Raw genomic sequence first — 21,120 nt, forward strand, 5'->3', positions numbered from 1 at the left:
GTTTTTGAGTATGGGCGGTGGTGATCACATACCATCAGGTCGTTTGTCCTCTTACAATATAAAAAAATGTTTAAGTGACAAAACTGGGGTTAAGCGGAGTCGTAACTCATCATAGGCGTAGTATAAAATGTCTCCAACTACATCCCATTATGCCTGTTATATATCCTGAGATTTGAACTGTCTTATGTGCCTTTAATTAAACCAGCGACTATGCGAGGGAAACATCTAATTAAAATATTGTTCTATTACGTACGTCTCTTTTAAAATCTGCCGGGCAAATTCATTCCTTTTAATTCTAGATAGAATATATTATATTAGAAGTAATTCGAGATACACAGTTGAGTTAATTTAGTCAAAAATTTCCAAAAACTCACCCAATATTTCCTCAGCCGGCATCGCGATCTAAAAAAGAATACAATAAAATCAAAACTCAAACCAAAATAACGTCTACAATGTGGTTCCCAAAGAACCGTCTTCGCATATGCAAATGAACATACAAATTGTACTTGCTTGGATGGGAATTCCTGAGCCGTTGTTCTGATAAATATAACATAAGAACAATAATAAAAAAAGAATGTACTACGTAAAAGGCACTCACAAATCACTCTTATGAGTCATGAAGTGTTTCAAAAAAAGATGAACTGCGGTAATCATTGACCATTATGTTACCTGTATTCAGTAAAGTCTGAGCGAAGATATAGTCTTATAGATCTCAGATTAAGTCATGCTCGCTATAAGTAATCGCTTCCCTCCCTACTATATGTTCGAGGAAGGAAATGGCTTATCCATTCACCGATAGGAGGAGGTTTGCACCGGATGGCGGCTAGGTTATGGGTACCATAGCGGCGCCTATTTCTGCCGTGCTTTCTCTATGCTCACACATTACTGTGTTTCGGTCTGAAGGGCGCCGTAGCTAGTAAATTACTGGGCAAATGAGACTTAATTACTTATAGTGTGCCGTAATTACCATCAGCTGAACGTCCTGCTCGTCTCGTCCCAAAAAAAACTCCGTACGTCGTGCTAACCGTTCTTCACAGCTAAGACGGTGTATTGACTTATCGCTAGTGTTTGGGTTATGTATCGTTTGTGTAGGTGTCGGTGACGTCACCGGGACGACTAGGTCGAGTTGTGGTCGTGTGGTCACGCTGAGTCGCATGCCTCGCTCAACAAGTTATTAGAGTGGAAAGTCGGCTTGTCGAAGAAGAATAGTGGAAGTTTCTTGAACAGTTGAGAACTTACCTTTTCGGTAGTGGTAGCAATGCCTCCTGGAGTTATAGTCGTACACTTTATAAGAGCCTCCGGATCTACGTCCATTCCCTTAAAAATATATAAAATATTGTTTAATTAATATAACGGCTTTTAAAATAACCACGTTTATTTAGGCATAGCAAATAAATAATGCTTAAATATTACTGAATACTAATGTTCAGACATTAATTTCAAACGTTCTATTAAGTGCTACAGATTATTTATGCCGTCACAGATAAGTATGTCGCTCTTACTAACGGTCCCTTCAGTGTGTTAATTAATGATAGGGGTTTAAGTATGAGTTTGCCGTTTTGAGCACGACTCTGTAATCAATTAAAGCCTCAATGTTGCAAGTTATCAAAGTAAAACTTTTTTTACATTTTTCATTGATGCAATGATACCAAGAAATTAGCTAAATGGTCCACTGTTAGCATATCAACAACATGGACCCATTTGCATTTGCATCAAATAAGATATATAAATGGTTTGAAGAATTACTGCTTCATTATTTAATTTAAGTACAGGGCACAGAATGGAAGAGATTTTGGAGTGAATTGTGAAGTGTGATTAAAAGTGGCTTCTATACGATAATCGCGGGCGAACATTGCAACGGATAGTTAAAACTCTAGTTAAAACGCTGCAACAATTCCGTGAAGTTCCTCCTAGAAGAAGAGTGATCGTATCTGTTGGGTGGTCATTCATGGTTCATGGTGTAATTTACTAGTTCCTCAGATTCAGTCAACAGCAAAAGCAAATGTCTTTTGGACCCAGGGTCAACCTAAATACCATTTTCCCGCGATTTTGAAAACTCATCATTACAAAATGCCATTGAAGAGTTTGTTAAGTCGAGGTCCACAGAAAGAAATAAATTATATAACGATGTTAAATACTTCGATTAAATAAATATATTTTATCTAATAAAGTAAATGATTGTATGTTTCCAGTACAATTTCATACTGTAACCACTATTATATTTACAATACTTACCAAATACCTAATTACCAATATGATACAACATTAGAGTTAGCATTTAACTGTAGTGCTTGTCAGTAAGTGTTTTATATGTTAGTATTATACATAATATATGTAGGTCTATCTTTCTATCTATCTATATAACAGAATCTTTAAACTTCATTGAAAATTATAACTTACCGAGCTTGTAGTGGTTTGAACAACGACAGTGCCAGGAGTTCCAACTCTTTGTTGTCTCTGGGCAACCTTAATTTAAAAAAAATCATAAATGATAGGAAGGGTAGGAAAATATAAAAATTGCTTGCATTGAGTTTGCATTGCAAGAATACAGAGTAGTCACACTCTGTATTCTTGTCTTGCCTCAGATTTATAAGTATTCATTTAAACCCTAAGGTTAAGGTTATCTAAATAATTTATACGTTTAGATAGCCTCTTGCTGTTAGGCAACGAATGACAACAGGCCAGGTTTATTACTTCAGTGTGCGTAACAGCTACGTCTTACACTCGCGATATGTATGTCAATATTTAAGTGTGCGTGTGTTGCTAAAAATAAAGAAAATCTGTTCATCGCTAATCTTATTCGTCGTGTTCCCAGCTGTCATAGTCTATCTAGACGTATAAATTATCTAACATTAAAACAAGTCATGAAGACGGACATGAAAGGGTTATATGAGTAATATAATTATCTATTTTTTATGGAAGAGGATGACAAACGAGTGAACGGGTCACCTGGTGTTAAGTGATCACCGCCGCCCACATTCTCTTGCAACACAACGGAGGAACAACAACACACCAACACTCTTCCAAAAAAAATCACCTAATAAGGGTTAAGTTTGGACAACGGGGATTTCCATTAGTTGATTGCTCACTTCAGCCCAGGCCACGCTTTGGACTACTGGCCTTAGAATGAAGGTACAGCGAAATTGCCTTCGGCATTCTTTTGACGATATTTTCGCACCATAGCTTGTATCAGCATTCGAGAAAGAAGATTGAGTGCCATTCTGCTTCACTTTTTTTTACATTCTTGATTTGAGCCTCTTAAAAGGTGCCATCAAAATTGCAAGAGAGTTGCCTATCTTCGTACTAAATAAAAATTTATAATTCAAATCATGCTCTGTATAAAGCAAACGACACATGCCGATGTAGGTATATTAGTTATTGTCATAATGTTAGTTCTATGGCTGCTCTATCATGCTCAATGCGTTACTTAACTCTCACCAACGACGTATCGTACCATGACCATGTAATAACCCTAACAATACTCGTGTAAAGCGTCCAATATGGGTAGCTTTAGACATAAGACCGTCATAAAAAATGACATAATACAGGAGTAATAACATCCATCTCGTACACTGAATTAAAACTGTTTTAAGACGTAGTAACAAATTAGTTTTTACATTTTGGGATCTGACTATGTATAGAACGTCATTGTCCGACATCAATGAAATATTTTATATCTTTTCATCTACATCATCATCAGAAATTATTGATGTAAAATTATATTCTCTATTATAATTATATTGTGTTCCAATGAAAAGAATTCGATCATTGGTAAGACACGATCAAAGGCCAGAGATATTTGCTTTTCAGTCTATATCATGCATGTTATTGTAGTATGTGATTCAACATTACCGGTTTGTCGATTATTTTACTGAATCACTCCTGTCACTCATTGAGTCACCACATGTGTCAAATTAATTGACAGCCGAGTTAAAACATACTCTGAATTTAATAAATTTCATATATCTGTGAATTTTAGAGGATTTATATATGTTATATATTTATATACCCGTCCACTAGTCTATAGTAAGTTTAAATGAAGTTATAAAATAATATAAATAAGCATAAAATTATTTTTTAATAAAAAATAAAAATATTATGAAAAGAACACAGAAACGGAAATGGTATCTGTGTCATATTGATAGGTACATATAGATACCATTTTATTTTATTAATTACTGTTGCGTATATTTTTTTTCTTTGAAGTTATTCTTTGGAAACAAAAAAGATCTTATCTCTTTGTAGTCTTTTTTTTAACAATTTTTTAAAACGAAAACTTAAAATATTGTTAAGTTCAACTTCAATTATATGAATGATAGGTAATACTGAATTGAAAAAATTACGTTTTATGCAGCGATAATTATTTACATAATGTGTACCAATTCTGATATAGTCCTTGTAATAAATGTAATAATAATGTGTCAGTTAGTATTGTTAGTAGAAACTTACTTGCGTCTGTACGGCGGGGCTTACTTTGTGCGCTAGCAAATGTTTGATTAAGGTAGTGTTCGACTGGTTCGTCTCTAGGGCTTGGGACAAATGCGGGTGAGAGCTTGGCTGCGCCTGAAATATGTTAGCATTGATTTAAAAAACACACATTAATGGAAGGGAATATCAAATTCCATCGTCATAAATGGAAGAAATTATAAAGAATAAGGTATTCACAGCTTTTTTGACGCTAAGCGTGATAACGGCCCTGGGTTCCAGCCCTTCTGAACCAGTTTTAAGTCATCCATCACTACTCCAGTGCGTTGGTCAGAGTTCATACACAAAATTTGAAATTCTTTGCATGTTTGTGTAATTTCCATCATCGTGAGAGCATTGAAAGCGTTCATATGTATTTGAAAATCAGAATTTGTCACTACAACAGGGATCGAACCGGCGCCTTCCGGGGACGGAAGGCCTCTAATACTGCCGCAGCGGCGCTCTGTCTAAAGAATTTATAAAAACCTTTTACACTATTTTAAGCTACTTCAATATACATACATATAAACAGTTAAGTACCTGTGGAGGTGTAACGGGCTTCACTTCTGGTACTTTATTCGTCAACTGGGCTTTAAGGATTGGTGAAGATGGTCCTGAAATTGAATTCATTAGCTAAAATTACGTTTAATTTACTCCCTTAATTATGAATTAAATCTAAACGCCTACGTAAAATCCGGAGCTGATAAACAAAAAATGATTTCCAACTCTGATAGTTTGATCATGTACAATGAATGACTGAAGACCGGCCGTGTTTTCAAGCAGATAAGCCGTCGGCAAATCCGTTCACTTAGTTGCCCGTCTTCTTTTCTCGTGTTCTCTGCTTGCTATTGTTTTGGTTTGAATGAAGAATTTTAATGGGTATGCGAAAGCCCTTAAACTTTGTCACAATAAAGTCTATATGAACATAAATACAATGGTCTTTGTTTCATTTCAAAATACCTACTAGTTTAGATGTGTGTAAAACACATCTAAAGTTCCCATAAATATTTATTTACAGCGCGGGCGCGCAGCCACTGTGTGACGTCACAGGTCAACACTCACTTTTTTATTTCCTTATTTAGTAGTTGTGCTTTTACATTTCGGCACAACACATGACTTTCTTATATTTAAACTACACATTATAAACAATACTTGCGAAATCTCCTAGTGACTCGTACCAGAGCGCGCAAAGTATTGCACGAATCCGGTCGAAACTCGCGCCCTGCGCATATGCTTACAATTACTGCGATATGGATCTCGGGGAGTAATTGAAGTATCGATATAATTTTAACACACAATTTTATATTTTCTATAGAGAATACGAAAAGTTAAAATAACACGCATATCTCTGTGGACACTAGGTCATCACTATCTGCCAGTTGGCTGGTGCTATGACTCTTGTACCACCGGATTTATCACTTAATTTTTTTCTTTTTAAACAGTTCTGAAGTTAGCCCGAAGGATAGATGCCGGCGGCTTCAATGTGTAGAGACCATAGGAAAACCGTCACAAAAGGAAGTAATTAATTTGTGATTATTACTTTCAAACAGAACAGTAAGGTGTCATTGCAAGATAATGATGAAGAATTTATTATTTCTTACAACATGCTGTTTTCTACTTTATAAAAACAGATAACATTTTAAAATGAAATACATACTTGCCGTTCCAGTTTCTCCTTCACGTACAATGTTTAGCAAAAATTTTAGATTATTAAAAATACTTATAATATTATAATTACAAATCATTTAGTCAAGTATAATTTCATATTTCATGATCCTGGCAAGAGCAAAATTTTATTAATTTTAAAAAGATTACTTAAATTACATACATATTTATATTTTATATTATACATAAAACTCTATTATCCATCGGAATTTATTTATTAAACATTCCTCCTATCCGTATCACCAGAGTTGTGCTATACGTGTACTTGTTCATTGAAATAATCGTCTATCGACAAAATATGCCAATTACTAGCTTTTATTTCTTTTTAATACATTTTGCACCACAATCAATGACCTTTTTATGAGCAATTAACTTTTATCTGTATGTTATGTATATACAACGCCCCACAGAAACTTTTGACGACCTTTTAACAGGCGATTGGGAGTCCAGTTGCTTATTGTAAATCAATGCATTAGAGGTAGCATTTAATTTTGTTGGCAGAAGTTCTAGGAAGAAAGAATGGACATGAAAATAAAAGTACTAAATGTTTAAGCAAATTAAAAATATCAATTTAATACACAATTTTTTTATGAACTCTAACCAACGACCTCCGGCGTTCCGTGCCGGTGCTCTTTTTTCTATTTTGTTTATATCAATTTAAGTTCAATAAATTGATTCGATTTGTAACAGGCTTTTGAATTATGTCACATAAATTGTATATAAATTGTAGCGGAACAGTAGCAGTATTGTCTTTCAAGTTACCAAATACCTAGCTAATTAAAAAAAAAAATAAAGAAGATCATGATAGAAATGAATTTTCATGCAAGTATTCTTGCCCACGGAACCATGTAGTAATGGAATTCCTATAACTTTTCGCTCGCATATTTTTCCCGTATATGAGTCACTTCCGGCCCAGTTGCCACATCAACATAAAGGCACTTTCGGAGAAAATATATATTAATTTTTAAAACACTTGTTATTCGCATGTGATTATCATTGAACATAATACCACTACTTACCAGCGGGTGGGGCAGACTTCGGGGGCTGGTTCTTAGCCTTGATCCCGATGTACACTTGCTGGGTCTCACCAGTACTGGACTTCACTGTATTGGGACCCACTGTGCCTCCAAATATTGACCTGAAATCACAACAAATACTTACGCATCAAACTGAAGAAGGAGTAAGACAACAGTTAAACTCATATTCAAATATAAAAACAATGTTTATTCGAATTGGTTTTTAATAACATATTTGATTAACTAAATCTTCTATATGATCGAAACAAGTAAAGCCCTTGAAAAGTAGATAAAAAGAATACAGAACACAACAAAGTACTTTAAGTTTCAGAGATTGATATAAGATACACCCAGACGGATAGATTAAATTAAACTTGAAATTAAAAAATAAAATTATTATTAAATTGCCATGCAAACATTTCCTAAAAGGTCGGCAATGCTCCTGTGATTCCTCTGGTGTTGCAAGAGAATGGGCGGCGGTGATCACTTATTAACAAGTGATCCATACGATCGTTTGTCCTTTCTTCAAGTCTTAGATATTGAGAATGTAGTTCTCAATTGAGAGAGATAGCCTAACCCTCAAGTAAATGACTATCTAATTTGTTATTTTAAAGTGATATCCCTCAATTCTGGGATTAATTATACCAATAAAACCGACTCGAAACCGCGCGTCTCGGCTTCCGTCCGAGCGCTCTTACCAACAGAGCCAACCATTCGAGTGACGCATGGTTCGTAAATCTTGGTATGTCTCGTTCATCTCTTATGTTGTGGCTCCATCTACAGGATCTACTTTACAGTTGATAGCCTGCTCGACCCCAATAATTGCCATTGCCAGGGCAAGTGTTATGAAATATGAAACTATACTAATAATAATTTAAAACTAAAGTAACATCTGTATTTTAACTCAACATATATATCGTCCATTTATAGACAGCTACCAGTTACAGTGTCACCAACTTATCTGTGAAGTGATGGGTGTCGTTGTTGCTAATTAATTCAAATGTGCACAAAAGTCGGGGCAAATTGAACGCTTAAAATTTAGAAGTACGGCAATAAAACACACGGAACACTCGAAAGTAGTAGACACTGACGGTCGAATGCCATTTCAAGATGGCGACCGTAGTTCCTATTTTTGCCAGTGGGAGGTGTGTGTACCTCACCAGCCGCGGCAAGTGCGCGGGCGCGACGACTCCCTTGCGGCCCAGCTGGGAGCAGACGGCCACGTAGGCGCGGTACAGGTCGCCCGCGTCGCACGAACTGGTGTCGGCGGCCGGCAGCGGCTCGTACGACGAGCGGAGCCACGCTTGCACGAAGTGTTCGTTCTCCTTCACATACAAATAATGAGATAACGTGTCTCGTACGTTTACTGGCCAATACAGAACAAATACATACATTTTTATGAAATAAGTCCCACGAAAACCTCACGGGTTTAGCTGGGTACCTAGAGCCATTCAATTTATTTTTAATTTTCAAGTTTCAATTCTTTTTTTTTCAAATCCTATTCTTTTTTCAGGAAGTATCTTTTAAAGTTTTGATTTTCATGGTATTTATGTACATTTCTTGCAGCTCTTTGGGCAGTTCGTTAATATAATCTGGTATTACATAATTAACCGTTCTCTTCCCATATTTATTATTAATATTTGGTAAAACGTATTAGTGATTTACATCAAGCTGTCGTAAACCCTTAGGTTAAATAAAAAATAGACCCTTAGGTCTATTTTTTTCGATTGACAGTGTGGGATTATTGATTTCGGTTAAAATAGAAAATTTAGTTTTATCATACACATTCATGACACAACAATGTCCGAAGAGCTGATCATAATTTTCCTTATTTTTATTTAGCATATGTTTTGGTACAATTGTTTTTAGTAATCTTAACTGCAGGTTATAAATATCTTTCAGATTTGTTTTGCAGGATCTACCATAGCTACTAAAACCATAATCGATGACAGTGTCAGCTAGGATTCTTTTATACGTTCTGATATAATATTGCGCCAAATTAGCGCCTTAATATTCAGAGAATGGACGTATTTAGAGAATGATTACAGGGCGGCGGATGTTTCATCGCGTTTAATTCCAACAAATCCTAAATTTAATTCTTCCAAAACCACTATTGCCTCTAATCTCTGTCTCAGTTAATACATGTTTAGATTTTTTTAATATAATAATGAGGGGCAAGACGAGCAGAACGTTCCGCTGATGGTAATTGATACACGCTGCCCATTACAAATCCAGTGCCACTCAGGATTCTTGAAAAGCCCAAAAATTTTAAGCGACACTACAACTGCGCTCGTCACCTTGAAACATAAGATGTAAAGTCTCATTTGAGCAATAATTTCACTAGCTACGGCGCCTTTCAGACCGAAACACAGTAATGCTTATACAGTACTGCTTCACGGCTACCTAATCAATTGTTCTTTAAAAAAATTATCAAGAAAATACCTATTTGAAATCTTACCTGGACAGTTCTCTGATGAATATGCGATTGTTGTATTGATGATAATGGCGGCACAGGCGCGGTCGTCGTTACGGCCACGGCCGCGGGCGCGTGCGTAGTGACTACGTTAGGAGTTGCTGACGTCACTTGTGACGTTTCCGGTTTTGTTTGGATTAGTTGTTGCTAGAAAATTAATTTTTTTATGATTGACATTCGCTGGTTATCCGGTGTTTGTTTGCAATACTGTTAAAACACAAAACTTAGGAATAAATTCATCGACAACCAAAAGAAACGCTGTTGTAGGTATATATATATTCGAGTACCGCCTCGTTATAAATTTCTGTTTGCTATGTTCAACTCTCAGGTTGTGGCATCATGAGTTTTATTGTTTAGATTTACAAGAGCGACATCTCTAGTCAATTTCCTAATATGCAAATATTGGGGTTGAGCAGGTTATCAACTGTAAAGTAGATCCTGTAGATGAAGCCACAACCTGAGAGTTGAACAAAGCAAACAGAATTTTATAACGAGGCGGTACTCGAACGGTTAGCTCAGTTTGTTAGAGCACCGGTACGGAACGCCGGAGGTCGTGGGTTCGAATCCCGCATCGTTCATAAAATTTTGTTTCTCAAATTTTATTTGTGTATTAATCCTAGAAGTGAGGGTTATCACTTTAAAAAAAATATAACATATTGTTACGACAAAATCTACTGATGTTACATAGGAAAATGAGTACTATGAAGTAATGTACTATATGTAGTACATGTAATGTACCTAATTCGATAACTAAGAATAAGAAATCGAACATCGTTACAGTATCAATTCAAAGCAGCTATTGCTCTTCAAAGTTTCATCTTAATTTAACCATCAATGAACCAACGAAATATGGTCATCCACATTCAGCAACAATGATTGACAAGTTATGATAACTTCAGACTTGAAGAAATGTATATACTGCTTCCATAACTTCATTACTTACTTCATAACTTTATTACAGGTCCTGGGTTCGAATCCCGGTAGGTGCAAGCATTTATATGATGAATATAGATGTTTGTTTCGGAGTCATGGATGTTTAAATGTATTTATGTATGTTTATATGAATATATGTATGTTTAAGTAAGTATATTGTATTAAATATATCATTGTCTTGTAACCCATAACACAGGCTATATATGCTTAACTTGGGGCAAGATAATTTGTGTACAAAAGTGTGTCAATATTATTATTATTACTCATTTGTATTTATTTATTACAAGTTGTTGACCTCGACTATGTAGATTTTGAATATTAGCAATTGACCATTAAATCGAGGTCTGGAAGTCAAATGGAGACCTGTATCTGCCTTGTTCCATCCTTATTACCTGAGTTAGTTGATGTGCCTTTTCTTTATCGGCCTCTCTGTCAGCGGCGGCTGCAGGTCCGCTCACTGTCTCTACGACTCGCATCAATATACACGCTCTGGGACCGTAGCTTTGAGCCTGAAATAAAATTTGACTAAAACATCGCAAACATTTAGCTCGCAAAAACGGGTTCGAAAATGGGGTGTTTTTATACAAAATATAATAGACGTCGAGTTGCATGGGCAGTATTTATCCGCAACAACAAATTACAAAATACAAATAATTACCGGGACGTTAAAGAGCAATTTCAGGTGAAATTAGAAAAAAATATTTAATTATATGTACCAATTTTTTTTAAAGTTTGTGCAGAAAATTTTACGAATGTGTTTGTAAATGTTTTTCACATTTCGGCTGTCTGAATAGTTGTTAAAATTTAAAATTTGTATAAATTAACTGTTAACTTGTAATAAACAAGTTATGACGTTATCCAAACCTCGCTCAAAGAAAATGGCGGCCTCGGTCGGATTCGAATGTTATTTTAAAATTTATTTGGAACGTTGTCACTAAAATTTTTGCTGTGTTGCGGATATAAATTGGACGTAATTCTAGAAAAACGTTCCAAACCACAAGCATGTCGAAATTGAGTTAAGAACACAAAACTGGTCACGTGATTCATATTAACGGACTGACAAGAAATGGCAGTCCTACTGTCACTCTTTAAATGACATCATCACTTAGTAGCCCAACCCAGATTAAACTTTAAACACGAATTCCTTAAAAATGTGATGTTTGTGGATTGGAACGTTGTACCAATAGCGCATGCGGAACTTAATATTCGTCACAGCTCACTTCGACAGTAACGAGCGACACGAGCGTGTGCAGCACACCCGACACTCGCGCCACGGCCTCGCACGCGGCCTCGCCCAGTGACGTCAGCGAGTACACGCACTCCAGCGAGCACACCAGCGCCATGATGTCGCGCAGAGTGAGCAGCGAGCACACGTCGCTGTACACCTGACACACATGTCGAGCACATTGAACCAGTAGTACCGACACTTATTGTCGACCCGTGCCTGTAGAGATACTGCCTTGTAATCCGAGAGGTGTTACCGCTAAGCCAAACCGTCCGTTACTGCGCCAAGTCAAGTCTACATTTGTGGCGTCATCTCTACAGGCGCGGGTTTGACCACATCTACTTGAAAAAAAAACTCGTAAAAATAAAAATAAATATTTACAAGAGGACGGCAATGAAAATTACGGGAAACAAGGAAGTGACACAACTTTACTATTTAAAAATGTATTTATTGCTTTTCGAAGTATTCTCCGCGAAATTTGACACATTTTTAGGTCGGTGCTGTACGGCGGATGATCTAATAGTTCTATGTTTTCTTGCTCTAAAAACGCGGTGAGAGAACTCGCATTGTCGTGATGGAGGTTAATGCGGAGGTTGCAGTTCTCTTTACGGAGTTCAGAAACGACCTGTAGCAAACAAATGCTAACATACCATTCTGCATTAACCGTTCTTTGTCCCTCAAGAGGAATAGTCGCAACGTGGCCACCATTTTTTTTGAAACACTCCGTGAACGAACAATTTTCGTTAGCTTTAACTCATTTTCGAACACCCAAACTCGTGACTGGTTTTTTGTTTCGGGTTCGTACGCGTATATCCAGGATTCGTCACCTGATACGATGTTGTATACAGCATTTGAGGATCCTGCGTGGACTCTTACGAGAGTTCTGACGCACCAAGTGACGCAAGCCGCATTTTGCTCTACACAGAGCAAATGCGGTATCCATTGGGAAAACAACTTTTTTACACCTAATTGTTCATGCAAGATTATTTGTATTTGACTCATGCCAATGTCTAAAGTTGCCTGAATTGCGCAGTATGTCACATGGTGATATTCCTCAATCAGCTTACGCACTGCATCAACGTTTTCTTTGGTGACTGCAGTTTTTGGACGACCCTGACGGGGATCATCACTGAGCTTGACACGTCCACGTTGAAATTCAGTCTTTCAGTCAGAAACTACGAAAGTCATAATAACAACAAGTTTGACAGGACCTTGTGACAAGACCGAGAATCTTTTTTAAATAAATAAATGGTATTCGATTTTTAAGACCAATTTTCAATTAAAAAGATTTTAATATGACAGGAACAGTGGAAATATTCCATTCCCGATACTTTTAGTGCAGCCTATGTATAAGTGAGGGAAATTATATTACACACATCAACTAGTGGCACGAACACCGCACTAACACATTAACAACTTTCTTTGCACAGTTTGCATGGTAAAAATATTTGGCATTGTTTGAATCGTAAAAATATTTGGACAAGCTAATAATTATATACTCATCTACATTTTATATTTGTAATGTTCAAGTAGTTTTCTTTTTTTTTAAAGTATGACGTACAAAAGAATTTCTTTGAAATATACTTGCAATAAAGAGTTTTTGAATTTTGAATGTACAAGTACCAATACGTGTTGGTTTGATGTGCTGAAATTACAGGGCCAATGAGACTTAATATCTTATGTATCAAGTGTCGAAATTAATTATTGTGATGACTTACTAATATTCAAGTACAAGCTACTTAAACACGATTATGATGAAACAGAAAATATTTTAGCCCCAATGTTACTGTAATACAAATAAATAGAGATACATATAAGTTCAAACAATATTTATCATATTTACTCACACTGAACACACAGACAAACTGAAAAGAGAATGACACTCTCTTGGAAGCATTCATACAAATGTACACACACACAACCATATTTTATATTAAGTCTGAATAATATAGACAATGAAATGCAATGATATAATTAGTTGTATATAATTGTATATAATTAGTAGAGTGGGGGAGCCAGGAGACTCATAGCACAGGTTCTACCTAGTTTGAGCTCCTGTCTCCCAACTGTAATTTTAACATTTTAAGAATAAGTATTGCTGTACGTATGTAACTATACTACATATTGGGACAAATATATGTATTTGATTTGATTTATTTGAATTCAAGTCCTCTACTTAATAGAGGTGCTACTGTAATAAACTTTATTTAAATATTAAACAATTCCACAAACTCACTTTGGACTCCAATGATTTAAGCAGAGCATCTTCATTCGCCTCGTTTTGAGACAACTTATTAAGTAGCTCCAGTGCCGCCAATATCCTGGCTCGGTCCGGCGAAGATAGTGCCGTCTGGATCGTGGACAGCACGTGCCGGGATATGAGACAGGTTGACGGCTCCTGTCATCATAAAAAATACTTTCTTCTATATTAAAGAGGGCTTCAATTGGTAAAATTAGGTTGGGTTTTTCTGCATTTATATGAAAATACATTTTTTTTTTCAGTTTCTTTACATTTAATAATGAAAGCGGCCGGAATTGATCAATATCAATTTCGGCCGCTATCTCTCAACTTCTTGGTTTAATCTCACAATTTTTTTTAATAAAAAAAAAGTTTAATAATATGTTTCTACTATTGAAAGATATCTATTTTTTAAATAAAAGCAAAACCAGCCAGATACAAATAGTAGGTACCGCCAAAGAGATTTTCATACAACTATTGCCGCTATTTTTGTACATAAAGAATTACCCCGTTTCTGGCCGTACAATCTATATCTAACTTGAAAGAGTTGTTCTCAATACGATTTCTTGAAAATGAAGTTCAGTTTTCATATTTAAATTATCACATTAATTTGAATTTGAATAACCTTGATAATAAGCTCTGTTGCTATATTTCCCAGAGTATCCAAGCCACTCTGTCGAAGAGCACCCACCCAGCAATTTGCACACAGCAATAAAAACCTAAAAAAAAAATTAATGCCACATGAAAAATTTTATGCGTCCATTTTCAAGAATCTGAAAATTGTTTCTATAAATAGATTATTTACAGAACATGTCTTTATTTGGTGAGAATTTTTACCATAATTATCCAAATTTTGTGAGTTTTCTTGAGTGTAAATTCTTCTAAGATTTGTCCTCAACCAATCAACCGGTTTCGCCTCTACATGAGGCATCCTCAGGAAATGTTGCCTCGCTAAATTTTGGCACGAGACTGACAAAATTTTACAGCTCACAAAATTTGGATAATTATGGATTTCCGAAATATAAGGCCTAATTCAATAAATTTTAGCATATATATAGATGTACTAATACTAGATAAATATCTTAAAACAGGCCAGGACAAGAGCAAGACGAATGTGTATGCCAGCGGTGGTGGAAGAAGCCAGAGAAGTATTGTCAGGACTGAGAGGCAAATGACCATTTGGTCCTACCGAAATCTCTAGCAATCCCTACATGAGACAGGTGTTAATGTTATGTCTTCTTATTCCAATATAGCATGGTGTATACGCGTACTAGGCTGCCATGAATTCTTGGCTGAGGCAGACATTAAAGCGTGCCTGTTTGCATGTCCAAGATCTTTTACCAACCCAAAATAAGAGACAGGAGAGATAACATAATTTGCCTCTACTGGCTGGTGGACTGACTACTATATTATTGTGTGCGCATGCGTATAGTGCGCAGAGACTAATAATAATAGTAATATTTTTTTTAATAAATAAACTAACTCTCATATGCAATACTTTATTAAAACTAAAGAAATTAGATTAGAAGTCAAAATTAATAATTATATTACTAAAATTGGAAATTTCTAACTTGCACAATTATTACGTTATATTTATATATATTTATGTGCAGTTCTGATGTCAAACCTAAGTACTGTTAACAACTTGTATTTATTATGTTGCCACTCTTTGTAAGTGGTGTTGTTAAATTATATTTTATAAATAAATAGAAATGTTACCGAACAAGTGTAGTATTCCGTGCCAGATATTGTATATTCTCATCATGAAATGATAGAGATCTAACTATTGAAGCGATCTGAAGTACTCTCTGTGTGTAAACACAACTTGCTCCTCCAGGTAGCTCCGGGGCAAATAGGACATCCTCATCTGATGGTTCTGTTACCCAATCCTCTCCAGCCTCCGGTTCTGGTTGCTGGGTTTCAGCTACCTATTTATATATAAATAAAATAATTTAGGACATGATATGAAAAAATCAAAATACACTACAACTAATTGAGTAAAGGATTGGAGGTTTGATCCCAGAGTGGAGTCCATGAATATTTTGTCATATTTTAATGTTTGTTCAGTATTTCTCATACAATGAACAATAACTTGATTGATGATTTGAATGATATAATAAATTTAAACAAGGCGTAAAACAACTACTCAATATTTGAGTGCATCAAAAATGTATCAATCTGTTAACATCACAAAAGATTTATAACTTATTAAGATGAAAAAATATTTTGAATTTATTTTTTCTGTGTCCCATCATGTGGCTATGAATATGTGCTGACACACCATTGATGTCATAACATAACGTATATAGTGTCATAGTGATGTCACTGAACAGTGGCCCAGCACAACATTCGAATTTACAGTGTACAAAGAGTTGTAATTTATAAATATTGAGAATGCAATCTTTTATCGACTACTTCCCCTAGGCTTTGCACATCCACTTAAACGGGTAGTATAGTCTAGAGTTTTAAGAAATCCATTTGTCCCACCCTGAGTAATTTAGTATTCCTTTTATGGCTTTTATTGTGGGCCAACCGGAAATAAACCAAAAATATTACGAAATTTTTATAATGGTAAATTAATATAATATGCTTCATAACAATCCAACATCAAACTATAATAATACTTACTTCATTCATTATTTTTTCCAGATCTTCCTCATCCTCCCCACCATTAACCAAACAGTCAGTGAGAGTGTTCTGCGCTACCAAAGCTTGAACCATTAATTCTGGCTGTTCAATTCCAGGCTGCATGAACTTTGTTTCATCAGCTAACTCCTTAGCACCACCCCCGCCTGCTCGTAACTGCCAGAAATCATGAGGATAACGACCCCTGGCTTCATAAATTGACCTACCAATTGTATCTCGAAGACTTGCTGAAAATCAATGTTGCATGACTTATTTATAATGGTTTAACAGGGATTATACATTAAAAACAAATTACAGTTATTTGTATAGATTCTACATACACAGTAAAATATACCAAGCAAATATGGAGGGCTTACTTTTGCAATAATAATAAGCTTGTGCTCAAAAACTTACAATGATTATAAACTCCTGCATGTGCCAGCATGAAATCTAATATATGTGGTGATGTACTCAATGGCAGTCTGTTAGAATGATCTGCTGCTAGTACTGTACATACATTAACTGCAAAGTCTTGTTCATTTGGCATTGGAGACAGTAGTGATAAGGTTAGCCTCTCTGAAGGCCCTGGAAATCGTGGCACATGTGTTTTAAGCTGTTCCCCCGATGCTGTAAAATTAAATATTCTTAGTAGCACAAAAAGTTATATTTAAAGCAGAAGAAACGGGCTACAACTGGTGTATGATTTTTCGTCAGCTCATAATACATAGGATGTATAATATAGGATGGCTTGAGATCCTAACTTTTTTTTATGAAAATAAGGTACGAGACAAGCAGGATGTCCAGCTTATGGTAATTGATACGCCCTGCCCATTACAATGCAGTGCCACTCAGGATTCCTGAAAAACCCCAAAAATTCTGAGCAGCACTACAACTGTGCTTGTCACCTTGAGACATGAGATTTTAAGTCTCATTTGCCCAGTAATTTCACTAGCTACGGAACTCTTCAGACCGAAACACATTAATGCTTACACATTACTGCTTCACAGTAAAAATAGGCGCCCTTGTGGTACCCATAATCTAGCCGGCATACTGTGCAAAAGAACCTCCCACTCGTAAAACTTGTGTTTATTCAATGTTTGATAAATATGGTAGCAATAAACGGTGATAAGATTAATATTGTAAATAAATTTATTATTTTATCAATTATATTTCAAGAGCTTTTTTTTTTACAGGATAAAAATTTACACAATCTTCATAGATGTGACTTGTTTTTGTATTTATACTAGCTGACCCAGCAAATGTTGTATTGCCATATAAAGTAATTAAAAATAAATTAAATAATAAAAATTTTTGGGGCATAAAAATTAGATGACCGATTCTCAGACCTACCAAATATATCATAGATAGATAAAATTTATTGTACTTATTGTATTTGATTGCCATCTTGCAACCCTATTGTGGATGGAATATTTTAAAAATCGCGATATAAAAATATGTATTGATAGTAGAGAGTTGAAAATTGCATATATATTTTTAATGCTGTATCATAAAAAAATTTAAATTTTTATAAAAAGTATAAAAAATCAGGGATGGACTACCCTTAACATTTAGGGGGATGAAAATAGATGTTGTTTGATTCTCAGACCAACCCAATATGCACACAAAATTTCATAAGAATCAGGCAAGCGGTTTCAGGGGAGTTTAACTGCAGACATCGCAAGATGAGAATTTTATATATTAGGTATTTCATGAATACACATTATGAATAAGTAAATAGACAGATAGAGAACATATTCCTTACCCCTCGGCCTTACATAACAGGCATAATAATATTATGTATGTATCTAAATCTGAGATGGTGAGAGATCTGAGATGATGAGATGGACCAGTACAGTAAATTGTTATTATAATTATTAACACTGCTCAATACCTGAAATATATGTTCCCCCAGTGAAAGTAACCCTTGGTATGTGTCCTCTGCTTCTTCTGGGATCCTCATCCATATCATTATCATCATCTCTTCCTGGAGGACCCTTAGCTCTTTCATATCTTAAAACAATTATTAAGATAGAATTGTTTTATTTGAAGCCAAATAGTTGTATTTTTATCAAAATAAATAAGATTTGAATTTTCAAGTAAAAGAAAATAATAAATAGGACTTACTTTTCTAAGTACATTCCATATATTTTTCTTAACAGGGTGGATCCATTGACACATGGATATGGCAATTTGAGTGGTCTCAGAAATGATTCCCATGTATCAGTTTGATTTACCTATAAAATTTTAAAATAATAATAGCACAAAATCTGTTTTGAAAAGTTAAAATAGTACAAACGACAGTATTGAGAGATTTACAGTTTACCAAATATAGGCAGATTTGTAGATAATGAAATAATATTTAATAATGACAGTAAAATACCTTGTTTAGGCCACCCCTTTGTTGCACCAAGGAATACAAAAGATATAAATCAATTTCAACCCCGTTTACAACAGGTATTTTGTAAGGTATACTGAAACAAACGTAAATATAAACAAAGTTTCTGTCCACGAACATAACTCCACTTAACTCGAAAATTAAACACAATACCAACCTCTTACTCTCATTAAACTGTTTTAATTCTTTAAGAAATGTATCCTTATCTAATATAAGTTCTCTAGTTCTGGTATTTATTTGAGATTTTGCCATTTTTGTGCTTGGATATAATAGCGGTACTAGAAATACGTTTTTTATACAAAACGACAATAATATTATCTATAACAAAAACACACGAAAAGACCTTAACTATTGACCATTTCAAATACTTGAAATTAATGTAATAAACTAAGCTTCACAACTGAAACAATCGCTATTTTCAGTTTTCAAAGCAAGCTTGTGGTTTCAAATATCTTAGTTTGGAGTCCGTCATCTTTGACCTGTGTTTGTCTTTTGACTTCTTGTTTTTTTTTTTTTTTTTTTATATTAATTCGTTCTTTCGAACAGGCTATAGCCAGGGGCCTTACTGCCTTGTCGTTAGTATTTTCATTTCTTTGGTATTTATTATTTTCACTATTTTGTTTTACAAAAAGTCCAATCCAGTTTTCTCATTTCATCTTACATTATTTCCATTTTCCTTTTCCAATTATGTATATTCGATAACGAATATTTATAGTAGTTTCTTTCATCAAATCCAATCCAGTCTTAAAGTCATCAGTTATTTTACCATTTCCGTTAATGTATAATTCTCTAAAGAATATTTTCCATATTTTCCTTTTAGTAAGTCCAAATCCAGTAATATAGTCTCTAATAATTTTCCCCTTTTCTTAAAGTCAAATCCAGTGTAATTTGCATAACTTTTTAGAATAATACCTACCTATTTACATTATCTGTTGAGTTCGCGAATTGCGCTATGCTATTACTAGTTGTATATGTACAAGTTATAACGTATTTACATAATTATAAACAAATTTACAACGTATGTATCTACAAATTACAATGTATTTACAGTACTACATACAAATTTATACAAGGACATATAAGTTGATGTGTCCTTTAATAGATCTATTACTGAGAGCGGGATTATATTGGGTGCACCATATATTTCCAGTAGCTCATCCATCAGCACAAGGCGCTGTATGCCAAAGGACGAACAATCAAAAAAGATGTGATCCAGAGACTGATCTTGTTGCTTATTACAATGGTCACAAAAAGGAGAGGAGACAATTTTTTTGCGATGAAGATGAAAATTCAATCGATAGTGACCAATACGCATTCGTGTTATTGTAGTATAGAACTTTCTGTGAGCGTTATTTTTAAACTTACAAAACCAGGGTGTGCTATTAACGGGACTATCTAACAAAGTATACGAATGAGCCTTATTTTCAACTTCTGTACAATTGTACCAATATCTTCCCCAAAGAAGAGTCATACGCTGTTTTAGATTACTTATTATATCTGTATATGGTATGTTAATGTCTAGATCTTTGCAATCAGGATATAGGGATAGATCGGATATATTAATGATAGTTCTAGCTAGAAAATCAGCGCTTTCGTTTCCTGCTACTCCTATATGGGACGGGACCCAAACGAAATCCACTTTAATATCGATTAAACATAGTTCGAACCACAATTCCTTTATAGCAAAAATGATGTAATTGATGTTAGCACTCATTTTGTTATTTGACAAACTTTTTAACACACTCATACTATCACTAACTATTACCCACTTCTTATTAAGTTGATTTTGTTTCTTAATATGCTTTAAAGCAAAAAGAATAGCGACGGCTTCAGCAGTAAAAATACTGGCATATCTATTAATCTTAAAGCCAATACCCTTCCTAATTTCAGGAAGGTAGATTGCAAAAGAAACATTATTATTGTTTTTTGCGCCATCCGTATAAACAAATTTACAATTAGACCATTCTGACAATAATACATGAACCTCCTCTTTTGAAGTTAAATTTGGATCTATTACAACATTAATTGAAGAATATTTACATCGAAAAGAACCTGCATGGCAGGGAAGTATATCATTATTCCGAT

General features: G+C 34.9%; 1 protein-coding gene across 6 annotated transcripts in view; it reads right to left on the reverse strand.

Annotated features, from left to right (window-relative positions):
• LOC126970782 (AT-rich interactive domain-containing protein 2) overlaps positions 1 to 19,714 on the reverse strand; it is a 45,437-nt gene extending 25,723 nt beyond the window's left edge. For 3 of the 6 annotated variants that reach the window (XM_050816863.1, XM_050816864.1, XM_050816858.1), the window contains exons 1-19: positions 19,193 to 19,714; positions 19,021 to 19,111; positions 18,765 to 18,874; positions 18,532 to 18,650; positions 17,055 to 17,267; positions 16,644 to 16,888; positions 15,735 to 15,943; positions 14,641 to 14,734; positions 14,013 to 14,174; positions 11,772 to 11,936; positions 10,944 to 11,060; positions 9,604 to 9,765; positions 8,301 to 8,470; positions 7,149 to 7,267; positions 5,005 to 5,078; positions 4,450 to 4,563; positions 2,401 to 2,466; positions 1,240 to 1,317; positions 375 to 402 (exon numbers count right to left, since the gene is read on the reverse strand). In XM_050816863.1, coding sequence (XP_050672820.1) covers positions 375 to 402; positions 1,240 to 1,317; positions 2,401 to 2,466; positions 4,450 to 4,563; positions 5,005 to 5,078; positions 7,149 to 7,267; positions 8,301 to 8,470; positions 9,604 to 9,765; positions 10,944 to 11,060; positions 11,772 to 11,936; positions 14,013 to 14,174; positions 14,641 to 14,734; positions 15,735 to 15,943; positions 16,644 to 16,888; positions 17,055 to 17,267; positions 18,532 to 18,650; positions 18,765 to 18,874; positions 19,021 to 19,111; positions 19,193 to 19,287 — 2,431 coding nt within the window. In that variant the 5' untranslated portion in view covers positions 19,288 to 19,714. The remainder of the gene's footprint in view (positions 1 to 374; positions 403 to 1,239; positions 1,318 to 2,400; positions 2,467 to 4,449; positions 4,564 to 5,004; positions 5,079 to 7,148; positions 7,268 to 8,300; positions 8,471 to 9,603; positions 9,766 to 10,943; positions 11,061 to 11,771; positions 11,937 to 14,012; positions 14,175 to 14,640; positions 14,735 to 15,734; positions 15,944 to 16,643; positions 16,889 to 17,054; positions 17,268 to 18,531; positions 18,651 to 18,764; positions 18,875 to 19,020; positions 19,112 to 19,192) is intronic. The other 3 variants (XM_050816861.1, XM_050816860.1, XM_050816859.1) reach the window with 2 other exon arrangements.
• Positions 19,715 to 21,120: the final 1,406 nt, after the last annotated feature.

This window comes from Leptidea sinapis, chromosome 22 (assembly GCF_905404315.1).
Source record: "Leptidea sinapis chromosome 22, ilLepSina1.1, whole genome shotgun sequence".
NCBI classification, from domain to species: domain Eukaryota; kingdom Metazoa; phylum Arthropoda; class Insecta; order Lepidoptera; family Pieridae; genus Leptidea; species Leptidea sinapis.